Source organism: Astyanax mexicanus, chromosome 22, assembly GCF_023375975.1.
Source record: "Astyanax mexicanus isolate ESR-SI-001 chromosome 22, AstMex3_surface, whole genome shotgun sequence".
NCBI lineage: Eukaryota > Metazoa > Chordata > Actinopteri > Characiformes > Acestrorhamphidae > Astyanax > Astyanax mexicanus.
Window position 1 is genome coordinate 29,288,648 of NC_064429.1, and position 22,804 is coordinate 29,311,451.

At 39.5% G+C, this 22,804-nt stretch overlaps 2 protein-coding genes across 3 annotated transcripts in view; one reads left to right on the top strand and one right to left on the bottom strand.

Annotated features, from left to right (window-relative positions):
* The window catches only part of LOC111191728 (alpha-1-antitrypsin 1-2), a 313,064-nt gene that overhangs the window by 192,877 nt on the left and 97,383 nt on the right, over window positions 1-22,804 (bottom strand). The gene's annotated exons all lie outside the window — the stretch shown is intronic.
* niban2b (niban apoptosis regulator 2b) overlaps window positions 1-22,804 on the top strand; it is a 75,049-nt gene that overhangs the window by 41,608 nt on the left and 10,637 nt on the right. The window contains exons 6-9 of the mRNA XM_007230478.4: window positions 10,037-10,152; window positions 18,168-18,272; window positions 18,613-18,775; window positions 22,407-22,594. Of these exons, the coding sequence (XP_007230540.3) occupies window positions 10,037-10,152; window positions 18,168-18,272; window positions 18,613-18,775; window positions 22,407-22,594 (572 nt within the window). The remainder of the gene's footprint in view (window positions 1-10,036; window positions 10,153-18,167; window positions 18,273-18,612; window positions 18,776-22,406; window positions 22,595-22,804) is intronic.

Here is a 22,804-nt window from a genome sequence, read left to right on the forward strand (position 1 = left end):
TAAAGGACAGTTTATCTGTTCAAATTATGTAGTAAACTAAAAATGGACAAAAATGGAGATATTTGTTTTTCATAGGACAGCGACGATATTCTAAAAAAGTTTTAAGAGTTAAGGGATTTTAATCAGTTTTTTTTTCATGCATCTTGGCATCAGGTTCTCCTCCACAAGTCTTACACACTGCTTTTGGATAACTTTATGCGTTTACTCCTGGTGCAAAAATTCAAGCAGTTCAGCTTGGTTTGATGGCTTGTGATCATCCATCTTCCTCTTGATTATATTCCAGAGGTTTTCAATTTGGTAAAATCAAAGAAACTCATCATTTTTAAGTGATCTGTGATAAGTGTGTAGGATCGTAAATAAGATTTAAAGCTGTTGGTAATGGCCTGGTTTTAAAGATGTGTACAGGCTGGGTTTAAATACAGCTCTTAGTTTGATCACGTTTCCTCCCTCCTGTCGTACGGTTGCTCGTGCAGAGGTCGTGCGAGGCCGGCTGCGGCTGCAGCGGTGTATGCGTGACCACAGAAAGCAGAATCGAGCTGATCTCACTGGCCGTGGCTCACTGTGCTGAAGTGAAGACTCTGCTGGGAAGCTGAATGAACAGTTCCTGTTTTCAGAGCTGATGTGGAATCGATTTAAGGCTTTTCAGCATGGCAGTGAGATACGGTTCCTAACACGATGACCATACGTTCATTTAGTTGGTCTTTTGTGTTACTTAAAACTAGATCAAATAAATATGGAATATAATAACATTTTATTAAATTCCCCTTAAGAGTCAACACTTAATAGGCCACCTACTATACAGCTCTTGGGGAAAAAATAGGGAGCCCATAAAAATTATGAATTTCTTTGATTTTACCAAATTGAAAACCTCTGGAATATAATCAAGAGGAAGATGGATGATCACAAGCCATCAAACCAAACTGAACTGCTTGAATGTTTGCACCAGGAGTAAAGGCATAAAGTTATCCAAAAGCAGTGTGTAAGACTGGTGGAGGAGAACATAATGCCAAGCTGCCATAATGCAAAACTGTGATTGAAAACCAGGGTTATTCGACCAAATATTGATTTCTGAACTCCTAAAACTTTATGAATATGAACTCTTTCTTTTATTTATTTGCATTATTTGAGGTCTGAAAGCTCTGCATCTTTTGTGTTATTTCAGCCATGATTGATTTTTTTTTTTTTTATCAAAGATGATTTCAGTACTCTACATGGTATCACTCTGAATAAGGAGGTGTGCCCAAACTTTTGACTGGTACTTTATAATGATTAAAAAAACTGGAGCCTATACGGATATATTTATGACCTCTTTGAGGTTACACTTATATACACATTTCTAGACACCCAAGGATGGTTTACAATCATGTTTTACACCCATTTACACTCAGCATCCATCCACACACATTGGTGAGATGGGGAGAAGCGGCAGCCAATCACACAAAGCGTACTCTCAACCAGAAACCCCTGTCCACTTGGAGGACTGCATATTGGGCATTGAGGACAATTTAAATTACCTAATTCACCTCTACTGCATGTTTTTACTTTGTTTGACAAACCCACGCAAACACAGGGAGAACATGGAAACTCCACTCAGCTAGGGACTTGAACCCAAGACCCCAGCACTGGAAGGCGAATGTGCAATATCAAGTATAGTATCCGTTACTCAGGTGCATCAGAATGTCTATTTGAACAGACACATGATTATTAAGCTTCCATGGGACGTGGTAAAAATCATGGGATACAATACTAGTTCCTCTTCCATGACATTTGGCATTTGCAACTTTTAAACAGCATAAAAACGCAACGGGGAGTCCCTTGTTTTGTCTCGTCTCCATAGCACTGTTATTTTCTTTACGGAGGATCATGAATGACTCTTAATTATGACTTAGACTCATCCGATGAGGCAACTTCCCCCTTTTTTGCCCTGTTGCAATGCAGAGGGCGTTGGTGGGGGATTAGTGTGTTCAGTAAAGTCAGTAATTCTGCTCAGGGATGTTGTTGTAATTAACTCATTTAATATTTCCTTTATTATATGTCCATTTTGTGTTTCTAGACACCTGAACATGCAATATACAGCTCTGAAAGAAAATTAAGAGATCACTTCAGTTTCTGAATCAGTTTCTCTGATTTTGCTATTTATAGGTATATGTTTGAGTAAAATTAACATTGTTGTTTTATTCTATAAACTACAGACAACATTTCTCCTAAATTCCAAATAAAAACATTGTAATTTATAGCATTTATTTGCAAAAAATGAGAAATGGCTGAACTACCAAAAAAGATGCAGAGCTTTCAGACCTCAAATAATGCAAGAAAACAAGTTAATATTCATAAAATGTTAAGATGCATCTTGGCATCATGTTCTCCTCCACCAGTCTTACACACTGCTTTTGGATAACTTTATGCTGCTTTACTCCTGGTGCAAAAAATCAAGCAGTTCAGTTTGGTTTGATGGCTTGTGATCATCCATCTTCCTCTTGATTATATTCTAGAGGTTTTCAGTTTGGTGAAATCAAAGAAATCAATCATTTTAAGTGATCTCTTATTTTTTCCAGAGCTATTTCTTCTTAAATAAGAGTTAATTGGAGGGGTTTGCAATTCTTTTTCCTGCAGTAACAGTAGCTGTAATGCTTCTAGAAAGGCTTTGGACTAGAGGTTGAAACATTTGCTGTAAGGATTTGATTGCATTCAGATAACATAAGCACAGTATTGAGATGATGGATTATTAGTTTTGGATCAGACATGCCACTTTTGACAGAGTCTGTTCACATGGACAATTCTAGCCAGATGCAGCCGGCCACAATCATTACCACTTGGGTGGTAATATTAGCCTTTTATGACTTATATTCACAGTATGCATGTGATACTGTGGAACGAGGAATGTTGAATGTTAAACTCCAACACGATACTGAAAATTCAGCCACGTTTGCAAGATAACACCTCATAACGTACACTGATGTGGGCATTCCTGAGGCAACCCTTTATTTATGGTCGTGATGGTTTACATACTGCTATCCCATGACTTTTGGCATATCAGTGTAGCATAGTTTTTCGTAATTTTTTTAGTCGTAATCTAAGAATACAAAAGCCTATTGATGCATTTATCTATCGATATTTCTTTTGAATATGTTCAGTATTTTTGATTACAGCATTTTACTACTATCAAAACCTATAATCATTCAAATCACTGAGATGATGATACCCAATTATCAGTGTTACGCAAGTTATTTAGCATCATAAAAGCTCTTTTATTGGCCAGTGTTGCCCTAAGCAGAGGCCTTGCTTGATTCTGAACACCTGTGTGGTCAGTTCATGATTTTATGAAGTAACTAGAGAAAGTTTGCCTGGAATTTAAGGCAATTTAAAGTTAGAGCATGAGCTCAGCACGTGTTCCGGGCCTTTTGCGGGTTTGGCTGAAGCTCCGTATAAAAATCAATTACGCTCAGTATCTCCTGCCGCTCTCCATAAACAGCCAAATGTGACCTGAAACTCAATCTGAGAAGTACATGCAGAGGAATCTGGATGTATCTGTCGTTCCAGTGGAGCGAGGCCACCACAGGTATGGCTGATCTGGTCTGGGCTGGACTGGACTCTCGCTGCAGCTAATCTGAGCTTAGCGTGGGGTTGTGTTATTGCTGGAATGCGTCTGGTTTTCAGAAAAGCCTTGGAGAAACAAGCTAAGGGTGAAGACACTAAGGGTGAAATGCTTCTCTTGACCCTTAGATCAAAAGCCTGGGGCTGATGCCTGTAGTCCAGCAGCGATTCAGGAGTTTCCTGTTTGGTGAGGTTGACCGTTTAGCTCAAAGGTATTTGTTTGGCAGAAAATTACGTGTACACATTTTCGCCCCAGCTCAAAATGAAGTTACAGGCGCTGAGTGGTTCAGCGGTGTAAAGTGCTGCCATGTTTGGGAGATTGCTGGTTTAAATACTGGCCATGCAGCTTGCCATCAGCTGCCGGAGTCCTGAAAGAGCACAATTGGTCTTGCGCTCTCTCTCTGGGTGGGTACAGTAGATGGCACTCTTTCCTCTCATCACTCCAAAGGGTGATGTGGATCAGCACAAGGCTGCATCTGTGAGCTGATGTATCGGAACCGAGTCACTGCGCTTTCCTCCGAGCGTGCTGGGATGCTACTCGGCAATGCTACATCAGCAGCAGTAATAGCAGGAAAAGAGGCGGAGTCTGACTTCACATGTGTCAGAAGAGGCATGTGCTCGGTCACAGTTATTAAAGCATGACTGGATCAAATACTGTTGACTGTTATATATGTGAAAAAACATAAACACAATAGACGGTATCACGATGATCAAAAAATTGTTGAGGTCATGTTCATTTATTGTACGATGAATCGATATTGAAGTTATTGTGACAGGCCTAGCTGCACATTTGCCTCAGAACAATGTGTAAATTGAGTTTTCGTCACTAATGCCACTTTTAAAAAAGTATTTTGAAAAACAGAAGCATTTTGTTAACCATGTCCAAAAGTGGTGTGAACTTCTGCTCTAGGCTTGGAGGCATCTGGGATGGACCATCACACAATGGAAACATATACGTACTTGTGAATACAGATAAAGAAAACATTGTGAACTCAAATGACCATCCAGATTGTTATCAGCAACCAGTCTAAAAGCCAATTGATGCTGCATTAATGCAGTAAAGTACATAAACACAAGATCGTAGAGCAATGTACAATGTGCTGCCTACAATATGACGAGAACTTTTCAACAAGATCACATCCTGCATAAATTACAAAGGCTTTGCTGTGGACAAAAAGGGGATGGGTCTATCTGAAAATGTGTAGATTTTTTCGTAATGAAAAATGTGATGACTGCAACCCTGTACTCGCCCATCTTAAGATTCTATTGTCCTTGGTTTTCCTGGTCCAAAACATTTTTTGCAGGCCTGCAATGACATAAAAGTTAAAGATTCTGCATACATTTTGGGTGAAAATGTGTAAATACACTTTTGTTGCATTTATTTTTTAATAAGAGTACTTAAGTCTTTTTTTTTCTCCAAAATGCTCCTCATGATTATATTCAGAACTAAACCTCAGTGAGCACAGTATATATTTTTTTACAATGCATAAATGAGTAGATTAAGACAAGACAATAGCTCTTATATCTGCAACTTTAGCTTTAAATTGTAAATTTGCAATCAATGGCTGTTTTGGTGCATTTTTCAGCCCTGGATCAAGTTTATTGCCCTGTTTTAAGCTCCACCATGCCATCCATTGTGCAGTGTGTCTTCATAATGGCGTCCCAATAAAGTCTGGCATGTGACCGCAATTAATTTCCCCGGCTATCTTTCCTTGATGCCGCAGTCATGAGGATTTAAGCTTGCGTTAGCGCTTGGACAGCGTGCAGCTGGGACACATCTCGCTAGTGTCTGGTCGGGGCAGTGTTTTCATGATGAGCACAGAGCCAAGATTCCTTGGCATTCCCACAATTAGGTTATGAGAGGCACAATAATAAAGCAGGAATGCAGCTGTTTGGAGTTAAAACACTAGAAAGCTTGCAGTGCCCTGACACAGGGAGCCCCTTTAATAGCCACGGAGGGGGGGTGGGGGTGGGGTCGGTCACAGTAAAGCTTCAGAGAGGGACAGGAACTATCAACATGGTGAGAGGAAATGCTTTAAATAGTGCAAATGCCTCTGCAGTGAAGCGTGGGCGTGGGCATGTGTGAAAAAAGAGGGAGAGGGGGAATAAACAGTGGTCATGGGTTCGTATAGGAAGAGAGAGGCATGGTTAAGATTTTGGTTAACACCAGGTTGAAGTGAAGTGGTGCTATATTGAAAAACACAAACAAGTTAGTTTATGCTTAACTACAACAGAAGCACAAAACTATATACACTAACTTACATATCTCTCATCTGCTGACTTGCTTCAGAAAGTAGGTACAGATTCCTCCCTCAGACGAAGTCTGTTGGTTGATTCTGCTGTGTACTGTCTGGGGTTTTCAACCAGCAGACTCGAATGGCATTTCTTCAACTGATTTAGTGGGTTGGGCTCTGGTGGGCGTTGACAGGTGAGGGGTGGTACCAGGATGGTTCTATGCACGTTTCCTTATTGTGACAACAGCATATGATTCCTGACACCCACTCTTTCAGCTTATTCACAGAAAACGGATGGTTAACTCCAAGCTTGGGTAACACTTGGTTGGAGAAAGGCCTCGTTCTTGTATGAGCATTGATTATTCCTTGATCCACAGCGTTGCATGTACCGGGAATATATTGTAAAAAGCATTATACCTGCAGTGGACAGCAAGCACAGTAGTTGGCAATGATTGTGACTAGTTAGAATTGTCCATGCAAATAGCAAAAACTCTGGAAAAAATGGTGAGTTGATCACAAGCCATCAAACCAAGCTGACCTGTTTGAAATTTTTGCACCAGGAGTGCAGGCATAATGTTATCCAAAAGCAGTGTGTAAGACTGGTGGAGGAGAACATGCTAAGATGCATGAAAACTGTGATTAAAAACCCGGGTTATTCCAAATATTGATTTCTGAACTCTTAAAACTTTATGAATATGACATTTTTTTATTTTTGTTTTTGCATTATTTGAGGTCTGAAAGCTCTGCATTTTTTTTTTGTTGTTATTTCAGCCATTTCTCTTTTTTTCTGCAAATAAATGCTCTAAATTACAATATTTTTATTTGGAATTTGGGAGAAATGTTGTCTGTAGTTTATAGAATAAAACAACAGTGTTTATTTTGCTTAAACATAAACCTATAAACAGCAAAATCAGAGAAACTGATTCAGAAACTGGCGTGTTCTCTTAATTTTTTCCAGAGCTGTATAAACCACAGATTAGTGTAGCACTTTTCACATGGCAAACGTCATGGGACTCGATCAGGCCAATGCGCCAAACTGGCTTACAATGCTAGCGATAGGGCGTAGCATTGCCCATGCAAAGAAGTGGATATTTAGTACCTCCACACTTAATTGGTACAAGTGCTGCCTCAGCTTTCTGTTCTTGGCTGACAAACTGTAAAAACTGATGAGCTGTACATTTGGAGATGCTTTTTGTTTGTTTCTCACCACAACAGTGCAGAATTGTTATCTGAGTTACTGTAGCCTTTCTGTCAGCTCCAACCAGTCTGGTCAGTCTCTGGTGACCCCTTTAATTAGGAGTCTGGCCCTTTTAGACATGTCTAAGGTAGTCTGGAATGCTTTGGATATTTTCTTTACAGTACAAAAGTCAAAATGCTACTTATGATTACATTTACAACCAAGCCTCGCTTCGCCTCCAGCCCATTTACAGTATGTCACATGAGCACAGTCTGAAGTGTGGAGAAGAAGAGCTCTGTCTCTTGATTATCTTATAACTTTATTGCTAACATGGTTTATGTTTAGGACTAATGGACCAATGTACACTAATACAGTCAGTGTAACTCCAGTGTTTTGCTCTCATTGGTTCTGTCCAGGCTCCGCCCACAAATTAATTCTTCCATAACTAGGGTTGCTTAGACGAGGAACAGTAGTGCAGTGCTTATGTGGCGTTATAGACTTCCTGCCTACACGCGTCTTGCCCCCACACCCAGCCAGCTTCCAGCTTACTTCCCCTCTTTGTCAGAACCATGCTTTAATACACACACACACACACACACACACACACACCAACACACCAACACACCAACACACACACACACCAACACACCAACACACACACACACACACTTAACATACCCGGAGACACAAAAAAAACAACACAAGCTGGTACTTTTCTCATGGATATAGAGTAGCTTTGACTACTGGCACAACGTAGTCAACACACACACACACACACACACACTTCAAAACAATAATCTGCATGTACTTGATTTATGTTTAGAGTCTCTATGTTTAGAGAACTGTAGAAAAGCTCCCCTATCCTCAGATGACAGACAGATTACTACAGTATCCAGCATAATTAGTGGTTAGACTTGCTCAGGTTGCCTCATGCACTTTATTATTCGATTAATGCAGAATTTTTTATTTTGTCAGTAATCTACACAATCTGCCTGTTTCCATTGGTAATCAGACATAAATCATTAAAACCCAGATCAGCATATGCTGTCTTGAAGACAAAAAAAATGTTTATTGGAACATTTTTTTAACAGGACAAAGCAGTCCTCGTGCTGCCCACAGTAGAAGCATGGCTGTGGGAGAAAATAAATGCTACATATACTGGACTGGCCTACCTGCCTGCAGCCCTATGTCAGTTTTCATCCATTTTCTGACTGAGAAATCTGAGAATACTCTGGTAAATCTGTCAATATGCTTGTTAAGAGTGTATATATATATATATATATATATATATATATATATATATATATATATATATATAAACTAAGAAATGTGTGAATAGTCCTATTAAGAGTATATTTAGACAAAACAAATGAGAATACTTTAAGAGTATAAAATAAATCTGAGAATACTCTGGTTGAGAGTATATATAAACTAAGAAATGTGTGATTAGCCCAATTTAGGAGTAGACAGGGCTCCGAGCTCCGGGCTCCGGTCTAAAGCGCTGCCACTATGAGCAGGAGGTTGCAGGTTCGAACTCCAGCTCATGCAGCTTTGCCATCAAGCTTCCGGCGTTCAGAGGGAGCACAATTGGCCCTGCTCCCTCCAGGTGAGTAGATGGCGCTCTCTCCCCACATCACTCCTAGGATGATGTCCTTCAGCACAGGGCGTCTGTGAGCTGATGTATCAGAACCGAGCCGCTGCGCTTTCCTCAAAGCGTGCTGGCTGCTCGGCAATGCTGCATCAGCAGCAGCTCGAAAAGAAGCGATGGCTGACTTCACATGTATAGGAGGAAGCATGTGTTAGTCTTCACCCTCCTGGTGGGTTGGGGCATCACTAGTGATAGGGGGAGTCCTAATGAGTGGGTGGGGTAATTGGCCATGCAAATTGGGGAGAAAATGGGAAAAAATTGAAATAAACTTATAAAAAAAAAAAGAGAATATTTAGACTAAAAAAATATGAGAATACTTTAAGAGTATAAAATAAATCTGAGAGTAATCTGGTTAAGAGTATAAATGAAATAAGTAATGTGAGAATACCCCAGTTAAGAGTATATTTGGACTAAAGAAATCTGAGAAAGCACAAGTTATAAGTATAAATGAACTGAGAAATCAGAAATAACTCCAGTTACCATAGTTTTTGCACTATAAGACACATCTAAAATTCGTATTTTTTTTAGGAAATAGTTCAACTTAATAGAGATAAATTGTTGCTGTTAAAAATTCATTTTCCAATAAAGGGAGTATTGGCAAAACTGGTTATAATGTTTATGTTAAGGCGGCGGGAGGTGGTGTCTGCAGCTGCTGAAAGTAACTAATAAAGTAACTTGTAAAGTAACTTAGTTACTTTTAAAATCAAGTAATCCATAAAGTAACTAAGTTACTTTTTAAAGGAGTAATCAGTAATCAGTAATCGGATTACTTTTTCAAAGTAACTATACCATCACTGGTTGCGTCTTATCTATGAATTTTAGTTATGATTTATGAGTTATAAGGAGCAGTAAAGCCACTCTACTAAAATGCAGCATTATACAGGAGTTTCAGTTTAGTTTCTCCAGCACTGATACTGGAGCAGTATTAGCATTAGCCGCTAACAGCGCTAAACGTTAGCTCTTTTGCTATTCAGAGGTGAGTGAGTATTATCGGCCTGTAGCCCGGTGCTATCCCAGGCTAGCACTGCTGGAGCAGCATTAGCTGCTATTGGAGAATGCTCTTAACATTAGATTACTACTTGATTTATCAGATAACTGCAGTAAGCTGTGGTCTTTGTATGTGGATCATGTGATTGGGGCTGGTGGGGAGACAGACAGTTTCACTTTCTGAAATGTACACAAACACACGTGTGTTTACCTGCTGCGTTCAGTTCTGTATTTATGTAGGGAAGTGAAGTAACTGTCCACTCGAGATGAAGACCTGCAGGCCTGAATCCAACAGCTGAAGATCTGTAAATAAACACATACGAGGAGGAGGAGGAGGATGACACTAATGATGAACTGATGTCTTTCCTTCTTTTTCTTTATTTCTCTCTGTTTCAGGTTTATCAGAGGAGAGTAAGGTGCAGACTCCAGCGTTCACTGATGCAGTGCGGCTCTATCGGCAGGCCCGCGGACAGTACGGCACCTGGGACATGATGTGCGGCGTTCCCTCTCAGGTAACACACACACACACACACAAACACACACCCTCCATTCCAACATCTATCTTCATCCATCGTACCCTCCTGATATTCATCACTTCCTCCAGATTTCCATCATCAATCTTGCCATTTCTCTTCTCCCAATCCATCCATCTCTTTCACCTGACATCAGCCACCCATCCTTCCACCCATTTCTTCCTCCCAGTATCCAGTCATTCAGTCCATCCAGCTCTCCCTCCCATTATCCACCAACCCATCCATACATACATCCATCCATCCAACCATACCAATGTCCATTTATCTATTCATCTATCAAACTTGATATCCTTCTGTTTATCCATCCAGCAATCCACCCACCAATCAATTAAATCCCCAACGTGCCAAATAATTAATTTATTTTGTAATTTAAGTCGTTTTTTTTTTCTACACTATATTGCCAAAGGATTTCACTCACTCATCCAAATCATTGAACCCACTGGTTTTGGTGTTTTTTCAGAGAACGGTACTTGTCTGACTGCATTGTGCCAAGTTTAAAGTTTGGTGGAGGAGGGATTATGGTATGGTATGAGGTCGTTGTTTTTCAGGAGTTTCACTCATCCCCTTAGTTACAGGAAAATGAAATCCTGATGCTTCAGCAAACCAACAGATTCCAGACAATTTATTTTTCCAAAGATTTCGTAAACATTTTGGGGATGGTTTATTTTGCAAAGGAACCATGTTTTCCACAAACATTGTCACATTGTCAGCACTTTAAACTGTACTATATATTGTGTTGGATACTTAATTAGACATTGCAGGGAAACTTTGTGATAATTAAACTGATTACTTTCTTATCTAAAATATAAATGGGCTATTAGACTCTAATCGGGTCATAATAAGTTACGAATAAATATCATTATAGCTCCCAGTGACCCACTTCTGCAGGCTTGGGCTTTGTAAAGGCCTTTGTCAGTGGAGTGTAGGCTAGCAGAAGGGTGTGGTCCATTGAAGTCTATAGAGCTGAACTGCTTTCTTCTCATTGGCTGCATTAAGAATGACTCTGAATCAGTCTTTGTTTCCGGAGTACAGACTATTGTATACTGTACCAGCAAATATGGACACCTGCTTATTCATCGTTTCTTTTAAAAATTAAGGGTATTAAAAAGAGTTTATCCTGCTTTTGTTGGAGTAACTGTTTCTACTGTCCAGGGAAACAGATTTGGAAACAGATTTTAGGAGCATTGCTTTAAGGATTTGATTCATTTTGTCCTCAACTAGCTAAATCCTCTGAAATGATAATGGTGCTCCATCCAATACTTCCGATTTCAGAGAACACCCATGCCTTCCACTAGGAATTAGGTATTAGGCATTAGGTACTCTTCAGGGAGTCCTGTTCTATTGGCAATTCTACATATCTATAGAGAACTCTTGAAAAACTGTGTTAGCTGCTGACACATATGTACAAATGCACACCACAATGGGTGTAACTTAGGCTACGTTCACATTACAACCACATTGCCCAAATCCGTTTTTGGCTCAGATCAGATTTGATTAGATCATGACTGTTCACATTCACAAATGTAAGCGATCTGTCTATGTGTGTAATGTGAACTAATCTGTCCCTGAAACACCTCTCATGTGCACAGTGATACGTGTATAAACTTCGCCTTTTTCACCAACAACAAAAAAAAAACTCATATTTGAGAGACAACTCGTATCTTTATAAAGGGAAATTGATGTGTTTGTTAGCAGCTCATATGTGGAGCATCTTTTGCTGGAGTGGAGAAAAAGTAAACAGCTGGTCTGAAGTTCATGCTCAGGTCGAGGAGGTGAAAAAAGGTCAGGCTGTTTGCTTTTGCTGTTTTTGCAGCTATAGCTGCACAGCTGCACCAAAAGATGTGTGGCTACGAGAGAGAAGCACACAGTGCATGCGTAAAAGCACAAACACGCATGAATTCTGATTTGGCCGTTTACATTCATGTTGCATGTCCATGGATTGGATTCGTATCTGATTTAGGACCACATATGAAAGTGACTCAAATCTGATTTGAAAAAAAAATCTGATTTGGCACGTTCGCACAGCCATGATAAAAAAATCGGATCTGAGCCACATTGAGCAAAAAATCTGATTTGAGTCACTTCACCCTGGAAATGTGAACACAACCTTACTTAAAGTAGCTGAATGCATTTATTAATAGGGTTTTCCACAAAAGCTTTGGACAGTAGTTCAGCAACCTAGCTGCTGCTGGTTAACTAGTAAACTTTAGGGCTTTATCGTTTGTCTTTAGAAAGGGGGCAGGTGATGCAGCAATTTTTTTTTTTTTTTTTTTTTATTGTCCATTCCTTGGTTTGTCTGTGATGGGGAGCTGAAATTAGCTTTCATTAAGTTTTTTAAGGCTTGTTATGAGGAAAATGGCCATAAAACATTAAAACTACACTTTTAAACTATGGTAATATAGTGATTTATTGTAGTTTTTAATTTTGGTTCCTTGAGCCGCCAGGTTGCCAGGGATTCTCATAACCCTCTGTTTGAAGGGTCATGTAGCCCCAACACTGACCCACCCTCCAGCCTAACAAGAATCAGAACATGCTAAGTGGTAGAGCCAAAAGGGTGAAAAGGGATCAAGGCTAAGTGTGTATCCAAAATGCGGTACCACTTTAAAATAAGACTACTCTTATAAAGGCTTTATAAATGGTTTATAAATGAGTGTATTAATTAGTATTGATTAGATTGTAAATGTGTTAAAAGCTATTGATAGACAGTTACAACACATCAATTGAAAAGGCAACAGTGATCCGTTGTTTGCTTAGTCATTTAATTCAACTTGGTCATTTAATTTAGAGTAAATAGTTACACACACTTACAAATATATTAATAGGATAGGTTTATGGAAAACACAAAGTAAGATCAGTATTTAGGAAAATCTGAGGTTTGACAGTATAAATGAGTGTGGAATCAAATTTGCTAATTTATAGCTCACTGTTGACATTTCTATTTATGTGTTGTTTTATATTTATTAACTGCTTATTAGTTTTTTTTTTTTAAGTATTTGCAACCTAATTAATAACCAGTAGTAAACTCATTAATAAACTGTTTATAAACCCTTTATAAAGGTCTTATTTTAAAGTGGTACCCATATAAAAAGGATTTTTTTTTTTTTCAAGCCGTTGCTTTGACAGTGTTATTAGATACAGTATAAGCCCCTCCTCTTTGTACATTAGCAGAAGTGAAACTTCACATGAGTCATTTAGGGTTCCTTTCTGAGCTAATCTTGCCCAGATGGGCCTCAAGTAGTGCTGATCTAATGCCTCCTACCATACGTGAAGTAATGTGTTTATTTACGTCCTACAGGGTGGTTTTATAGATCACTTCCTCTTATTATAGAAGTCTGCAGGACTGTGTGCTGATAGAAGCAGTCTGTGTACTTGCTGCCTCCAGCTGGAGGACTGATTCACTGGTGCCTAACACACACACACACACACACACACACACACACGCAGAGAGGTGGAGTCGTGTTTTTAAAGGTGTGGTTGGGATAGCTGTGTGAAATATTGACACTGTGTGTGATGATGATCACATGTTTGAACATGGCTGTGTATATACGAGTGCTCATCTCTTACCTGGAAGATTAGCTTTTCTCCACAGTTCAGTCATTATACATAATTATTGATCATGATACAGGTTGATATTCTGCAATACTCAATATATCGCAAGATAATTCTCTACAATACTTCACGGCATCTGTGTTGCTAAAGAGAATGAAATACTCCTAAATTAATAAAATGCTTACAGAATTATTGGTGTCAGTTTCACAGAATTTTAAATCCATATTCTTCACCATGTGGAGTAATGAAGCAATAACTTTTAAGTCAAATTGAAGACCATGTATCAAACCGATACAATACAATATACATCTCTGGGGAAAAAAATAATAATAAGAATAAAATGATGAGTATTTTTGATTTCACCAAATTGAAAACATCTGGAAAACAATCAAGAGGAAGATGGATGATCACAAGCCATTAAACTAAACTGAACTGCTTGAATTTGTGCACCAGGACTAAAAACATAAAGTTATCCAAAAGCAGTGTGTAAGACTGGTGGAGGAGATTATGCCAAAATGCATGAAAACTGTGATTAAAACCAGGGTTATTCCACCAAATATTGATTTCTGGACTTTATTTGAGATCTGAAAGCCTTTTCACCCTGGTTTTTAATCACAGTTTTCATGCATCTTTGCATCATGTTCTCCTCCACCAGTCTTACACACTGCTTTTGGATACCTTTATGCTTTCACTCCTGGTGCAAACATTTAAGCAGTTCAGCTTGATTTGATGGCTTGTGATCATTAATCTTCCTCTTGATTATATTCCAGAGGTTTTTATAGTTTGGTTAAATTAAAGAAACTCATCATTTTAAGTGGTCTCTTATTTTTTTTAGCATCAAGACAAAGATGAATGTGGCCAAGCCTGCTGTAATGGTCACAAACCTTCATGGAATGTACAGAACTTACTGGCCTTCATATATGTGAAGGTTTAGTATCTGTGTGAGATTTTTCTGGTGAATGGTGTCTTCACTTACTGCGTTGAGCAATGTTCTTTCAGTAAAGCTCTCAGGCATGTTTGCTCCTGCTCGGTGGGTGTGTCGGGGACAGCTTAGCAGCAGGTGATGTTTCTACACTTCACACTGGAGTCATTCTTTTAAGAAGTAAACAGAATGCTGCTTTAGTTTCTATAGGGCCTTTATTAAAAACAGGGCAGCTTTTACAAGAGCCGGTATTCTGTGCAGTCACGGAAATATTGCTGTAAGGCATTCCAGAGACCACCTGTCATTTATTTACAGCAGTTCTCCACATGTTTGTGCATACACCTTCTAATGAATACATCAACATACAACACTAAAATGGAACCATAAATGTTGGGACACTGTGTAACAGAATGCAGCCAACTCTCATAGACCCAACTCCATTCATAATAGAGCTTCAACATTTTAGATGAGAAACTTTATCTTCCCAATAATTTGGGACAGGTCAACAAAATACTGTAAAAGTATGTGGTACCAATAAAAAAAGCAGATAAAGAAGCATTTTAAAGAGGCAGTGTGTCTCAGAAGTGAAAAACTGTCTAGAAATGATGAAAAAGATTAATAAAAATATTTTACAAAATGACGATATCAGAATTAGAAATCCCTGTGTGAAAGTGCCAAGAAGGACTGGTGATCTTCTGGCCCTCAGGCATAACTGCATTAAAAACAAGTTGTACTGATTCTTTACTGGTAATTACTTTATGCAATTCACTCAGGAACACAATGAATAAGCAGGTGTCCCAATACTTTTGTCACACATAGTTTATGTAGGTCTCGCCTCCTAACAGCTGTCACTGTATTGAGATAATCAATGTTATTCATTTAACATTGGTGGTTTTAATGTTATGGCTGATCCCTGTGTTCTCTAGAATGACTATGTTGTTCTCCATTCGAAATTTTGACGCTGAATTCAATCAAATCCTTGCAGCAATGCTCCAAAATCTAGCTGAAAGCCTTCTAGACTGGACAATAGAGATCTTTTAATTTTTAATAGTGTATGTAGATATTCAGTTAACATTGTTTTAATGTTATGGCTGAAGACAATCAAAACCTCACTACAATGTCACACATTTGCACAGACAGCCTTTATTTTCCCATCTATTTCATTTTTAAAATGTTTAAAACTTTGAATTTTGTCCGAAACAATGGATGAGCAGGTGTCCCAATACTTTTGGCCATGTGTTGTATGTAAAGCCCCCTTCTTAACAGATGCTATTGTAATTAGATATGAATTTTTCATTAGGGGTTTTAATGTTGTGGCAGATTGCTGTGTTCTATAGAATCACACTCAGTTCTCCATCCAAAATGGTGTCCTCACAGCAATTCTTTACAGTGTAGAAGACAAACTTTTATATATTTATTTATTTATTTATAAATCTTGATTTCTGCAGGTGCTATTGAAATGTAATAACAGTCAATCATTTTATATTAGGGGTTTTAATGTTATGGCTGATTGCAGGAAAAACCTTTTTTCCTTCAAATAATGTTTTTTTGTTTTGTATTTTTTTTTTACCTTAAAGGTGTTTATTTATTTAATAATGGTTTTAAGTAGTGTTTTTAATGTTATAGCTGATTTTAGAAGGACCATTCTTTCATGCACAGGTGTCCCAATAATTTTGTCCATATAATAGTGTATACTAGACTATTTCACACTTTTTTTTAACAGAAGCCATTGTAATTAGATAACCAATGTTATTCATTTTTTGATTGATTGCAGGACACCCTTTTTGAATATGTTTAATTTTGGCCGAAACAATGAATAAGTGGGTGTCCCCATACTTTTGAACATATACTGTGTGTAGATCCCACTTCTTGACAGGAGCTTTTGTAACGAGATCTTCATCTTACGAGTTGTTCATCTTGCGTCCTAATACTTTTGTCCATTATAATATAGTATCTGTATTTTTTACTTTTTTATTAACAGATGCCATTGTAATTAGATCATCAGTGTTATTTAGTCCACGTTAGTGGTTCTAAAGTTACGGCTGATTTATTTGTATTTATTTTTTATTTAAACTGATGTAATAGGCTATAAACAATAGGCCCTTGTTTGACGTGATGGGTATTAGTACTAAAGGTGGGCGGAGTTCAGGTGCGGCCTTTCTCGATTACCTCAGTTATCTATTACGTAACTATTACGTAAAATGCCGCAGATTGGTAACACAGTTCCACGCTGTTATCTTCCCATAGACTGCAGACTGTAGCCGACTGTATCTGTGAGCATGTATCACTGCTGCAGGCAGTCTGTCACTGTCTGACCTTCTTTACTGTCTAGGAGCTACAAAGCATGCTGGGAATGAATCACTGTAGCCTCTAAGCCTGCATGCAGTAGATATCACAGACTGTATAGCTTAAAGCTCATGGGTTCATTCATGCTGTCTGGGCTGAAGGTTGTATAAAGTGTGTAGAGTCATAGTGTTTGGGTGGCCGTGTCGTTTTTTTTATATGTGTGGTTTGTATTTGATAAGATCATGTTTGAGATATTGGTGTTCGGTGGATGTTGCTGCCGTAAGATAAAAAAAAAAAATATATATATATATATATACATGTGTATGTGTGTGTGTGTGTGTGTGTGTGTGTGTGTGTGTGTGTGTGTGTGTGTGTGTGTGTGTGTGTGTGTGTGTGTGTATATATATATATATATTTGCAAAAAAAGAAATCATTAGCATTGCTGTCATGCTTCAAAGTTAATGGTATAAAACAAGGACGCACAGTGTCATTAATGCAAAGCACTTAATTCTATTTGTGAATGACATTATATGCACCTCTTGTGCAGAATCCACATGTTTAGCCTGCTAAACATTATGCAGATTATAAGGCGCACTAATAATGAATGTCTATTTTCATATATAAGACACACTGGATTATAAGGCGCATTTTAAGCAACAATAGTAAGGAACAACGGTGTCACACAGTAATCTACACAGACTTCTCTCTTGAAAACTGTTTATTTGGGTGAGTAAAGCGCTTTCGTTTATTTAAAGCAAGCTTAGATTTCCAATTTTTTCAACAGTGCAGCTAGCAGAAGCGCTAGCCCTGATTAGCAGTGCTTAGCGCTAGTAAACGCCACCTGACAGCGCTACACTGAGAAACCCTCAAGTGTTCGGGTAAGCCAGGGTGCTGTCAGCTAGCGGTTTGTCCCACATATCTTGTTTTAACACGGTAAACGTGCAGACTACACTCACCTCTGAATGGCGAAAGAGCTAGCACTGCGATTAGCAGCTAATGCTAATACTGCTTCAGCATCGGTACTGGAGTAACTTTACTGAAACTCCTGTGTAACACTGTTCTTCAGCTGAGTGTCTTTACTACTCCTTAATACCTGACTGGTAGAATTTATACATAAGGTACACTGTCGATTTTTGGGAAAATCCATAATTAAGAACTAGAAGTTAACATTTTGAGCTGTTGAAGCTATTGATCTATTAGCACCAGTGCTAATGTCACTTCTTCTCTGTGGTTTCAGATTCTGGCTAATCTGGTAATGGAGAAACTGCTTCCTGAGCTGAGGGACCTGATTACCCCTCGCCTGAAGGGCAAGCTGCAGGAGAGACAGAAAAACTGGATACTGGTAATGTACTCACAAGGACAAAGCTACACAGTTTTATACGTATCTGTTCACTGTATTGTTGAGATACCATAGCATCCACCTAGAAATCATTTAGCAACACCATAGAAACCACCTATGATACCGTGATATATGTCAGCCGTTTAGCAACCATTTAACAACACAGTAAAAAGAGATTCTACAGCAATTACCTAGTAGCATTATAGTAATCCACCTGAAATACCTTATCAACCCATATAGGTGCCATAACTGGCTAGTATCATGAACTACTTTAGCAGTTTAACAGTTCTGCCACATTTTCTAGTTAGTCTCTAACATTTTCCTTTTGTTTGTTTCCTTGCAGATTTCAGACGCCGTGTACGGTTTGGTCCAGAGCCAGGCCCAGACGCAGTATGAAGCCATAGTGCAGAGCTGCGAGGCAGGGCGCCCCCCTCTGGAGGCCTCCATTCGCACAGACATGGACCAGATCATTACCTCCAAAGAGCACGTCACCAGCAAAATCAGAGGTAGGCTAAGACAGTTTTCAACCTGATTTCACAAATCTGGCAAGTTAGCATGCTGATTTATAAAATGGAGCTTGTTCCACATTATTATTGTGTTGTTAGCACACTGGCTACCAACCTCATTCGACACTACAGTAGCATTAGAATGTTGGCTATGGCCTCACAACATCAATATCAGGGTGTACTGGCCTTGTCCAGCGATGCTACCGTGACGTTAGCATGCTGTCTACAGGCCTCGTTTCACAACGTAACCAGCCTCCCAACAATGTTTCTGTAGCTACAGCCACTGGCGACAGGCCTCGTCCAATTTGTCCACCATGGCGTTAGCATGAAAATTACAGGCCTCATCCCAAATTGCTATCGGTTCCATTCAGTATCACTTCTGCAGCATTAGCATGCCAGCTACAGGCCACATCCCACATCGCTAGATACTTACATGCCTTACACCTTGATTATCACAGCAGCACTAGGATGTTATCTATGATCATTGGTCAACGTTGCAATTACCGTATTTTACGGACTATAAGGTGCACTGTATTATAATGCACATTTAAGAGACACTATAAGGAACTTCTAATTCAGCAGGTTTATTTACAGTAAGCTTAGACTGCTGAATTTCTCCAGCACTAAGGCTGGAGCATTAGCATTAGCTGCTAACCTGCTGCCTGTAAGCGCTACACTGAGGAATCCTGAGTGCCCTGGTAAGCAGCCCACGTAGCTTGTTTTAACACGGTAAATGCACAGACTACTGTCTGATATACTCACCTTTGATTGACAGAAGAGCTAGCTTGGTTTGCAGTCAATGCTAATGCTGCTCCAGCAGTGCTTGCCAGGGTTAGCAGCAGGCTACAGGTCAATAATACTCACTTCTGAACGGGAAAATAGTGGTTAGCGGCTAATGCTAATGCTACTCCAGTCTCAGTGCTGCAGAACTAAACTAAAACTCCTGTGTATATTGTATAACGCTGTACTTCAGCAGAGTGTCTTTACTGCTACTTACAACCTGACTGATACATTTAATATATAATTAATACACCACCCCCCCTCTTCGGATGACCAATTTAGCTTTATTATTTATTGGTGTTTATATAGAGTTTTAGGTACTGTGTACATTGTAAGGAAAAAAAATGGGTAATGCACAAAAATCATGCATGGCTTAATTCTGGCTACTGCGCTTGCGCAGATCTCCACATCTCTAGCGCCAGTAAGCTTTCTTCTCTAGCTAAGAGAAAAAAAAACAGCAAAAAGGAGACAAATATTAGGAAACAACAAAGAAATCTGATCATATACAAATTATTGGAAAAATTTACTAATTTTAGGTGCGCCTTGTAGTGCAAAAAGTATGGTAGTCTTGTCTGATATTGCTACTATTCCATTAGCATTTACAACTTTGTTGTAAAGCCTTGGGGCCATAGAACTGTGGAACATTAGCTAAACATGCTTAGAAAACTAAACTTCTGCCAGTTTGTAAGTGTTCCATGCCAATGCCCCTCTCTTTGTATTGTGGGGTAAATGAGCTGTAATGGTTAACCTTGGCCCTCAGAACCCTTCAGAGCCTTTCAGTGGAAAAAAAAGGGGCCAGTGAGTCACTAGGGAGGACAAAAGTTCCCACTGGGACTCCCACGCACTGATCATCACTGTGATATTTTTTCCAAAACCTCAGCTTCAACACTCGCAGCACATTTTAGCATTGTATCCGTCACCACGCTCTGCTGATAAAATTCCACAGTAAATCCAGGTCAGAAGTCGTGCTAATGGGCTTTCCCAGCAGAGCTCCGATAATGGTCTGGTTTTACCCACCCGCTTGGAAAACAATAAATCATCTTGGCTTAAAGCCTAGGTTGTTTTATTTACGCTAAAGTAAGGTGGTGGGGGTGGGGGGGTAGATACCAGATTGGTCGGTTGTTGCAAAACAGTTTCTGTTGAATTGAGAAGAAGAGCGCATCAGGTTGAGGCATTACCTCAGCCATAATATTACACAATAAATGTCCTCGTGTCATCTGAAACAGGTTTCGGCTGCAGGTTTCAGATTACGCTGCTTCAAAAACGGCCGTTTAAGACTCTTTTGGCTGCTTTCCCAGACTGGGATTAAGACTAAGCCTGGACTAAGTAGGATTTAATGGTCCGTAACTGTTGGCATTACAGTTTAGTCCATTATTAGTATGGTGTTTAGTATAGGTTTAGTGAAGGTTGGAGAAACTACTGCTGTAGCTCTTTAATACAATCATCAATGAGACATGGTTGCAAAAATAGTAGTTGCACATAGAAGGAAGTATCGAATTGCTAATCTGTTTGAAAGGAAGATAAAAGGAACTATAAATTAACAATGAATAACAATGAATGATTCAAACATGGGCAAATATATGGGCAAATCATGTTTTAATGATCTTACTTGTTGAGCTACACATACAGAAGCAGTGTTTAAATTTGGAGTTGTAGAGGTTCCTAATGGTGTCCTTTTTTTTATTATTTTATTTCTAATTTTTTCCCATGTTCTCCCCAATTTAAATGGCCAATTACCCATCCCACTCATTAGGACTCCCCATATCATTAGTAATGCCCCAACACCAGGAGGGTAAAGACTAGCACTTGCTTCCTCTGATACATGTGAAGTCAGCCACCACTTCTTTTCGAGCTGATGCAGCATTGGCGAGCAGCCAGCGCGCAGGAAAGCACAGAGACTCGGTTGTGATACATTAGCTCACAGGCACCCTGTGCTGTGGACATCACCCTAGGAGTGATATGGGGAGAGAGCGCCATCTACCCACCCGGAGGGAGCGAGGCCAATTTTGGTCTCTCTGAGCACCGGCAGCTTGATGGCAAAGCTACATGAGCGAGGGGTTCGAACCTGTGACAGCGCTATAGACCGCTGGACCACTCGGCGCATTATGGCGTCCTTTTTGATAATCCATCCAGTACAGCTCAAATATTTATTTACACAGTTCCTGTATATTTTGTGTGGAGATGGTAGGGCTGACCTTGTATCTATAGCAGGGGTCAGCAATTAAGTTTGGCAGCGGGCTAGATATTTTTCAAGTCATCACGTAGTGGACCACAAAAAAAATTCTGTTTTGGAAAATGAAGTGTAATGGGATGGAGTGCTACAGACTAGTAGCTCTCCAGTCCAGAGGGTTGTTGAACCCAATACCAGAACAGTTGATCTCAAAGCAGGTCAACCCAAGAAGAAAGGAAAAATAAATAAATAAACACATCGCTCTTCATGTGGGATCGAACCTGTGTCAGCAGGGTCGTGGTCCAATACACTACCGCTGCCCTGGCTGGTGAATTGGGACACAGCAGGGAGAAAAAACGCCCTTATAAGGACATAGGGAGCCCAAGAACGTGCAGAAACTAAAGTCACGCCTTGCGCTTCAGAGAGACAGGGGAGGGATGTAAACAAAAGCTCACCAGAGAACCATTTTAATTTATTTTATTTTCATTATAGTTCATTATAGTTCAAACAACCTCATGGACCAGATGTTTCATGCTTGCCGACCCCTGATCTATAGTATCTGTGTCTTCAAGGCAAGCTCTTGAGAGATGGCAGCAGTATGAGGTCGAGCATTGTCCTGTTAGAATAGTGCAACATTAACTCAATACTCTTCTGTTTTTTGTGTTTTGTGTTGACCTCCAGCTCTGGTGCTGCCCAAGGCAGAGAAGCTCCTGAAGGTCAGTATTCAGCCCTACATCAGCTCCATCCTGGAGGCCCTGATGGAGCCCACCAGCCGAGGTTTCTTCGAGGTGCGAGATGTCTTCTTCAGGGAGCTGGTGGACATGAGCAAGAACCTTCTGAACGGTGGCAGCAAGGAGAAACTGGGCGAGGCAAGTTCAAGAGTTTTGATTGGACAGGCTGTTTGTGATGGTGGTGAGGTTGAGGCAGTTAAATGAAGGAGTAGGAAGGAGATGTATTAGTGTATATGACACAAGTGGAACTTGTTTACGAGGAAGTTCCCCTTTAAACTGACTCAGATTTCTCATATTTGCAGTTTTAGGCCATGTAATAATGCTTTAAAAAGAGAGTAATGCAAGCAA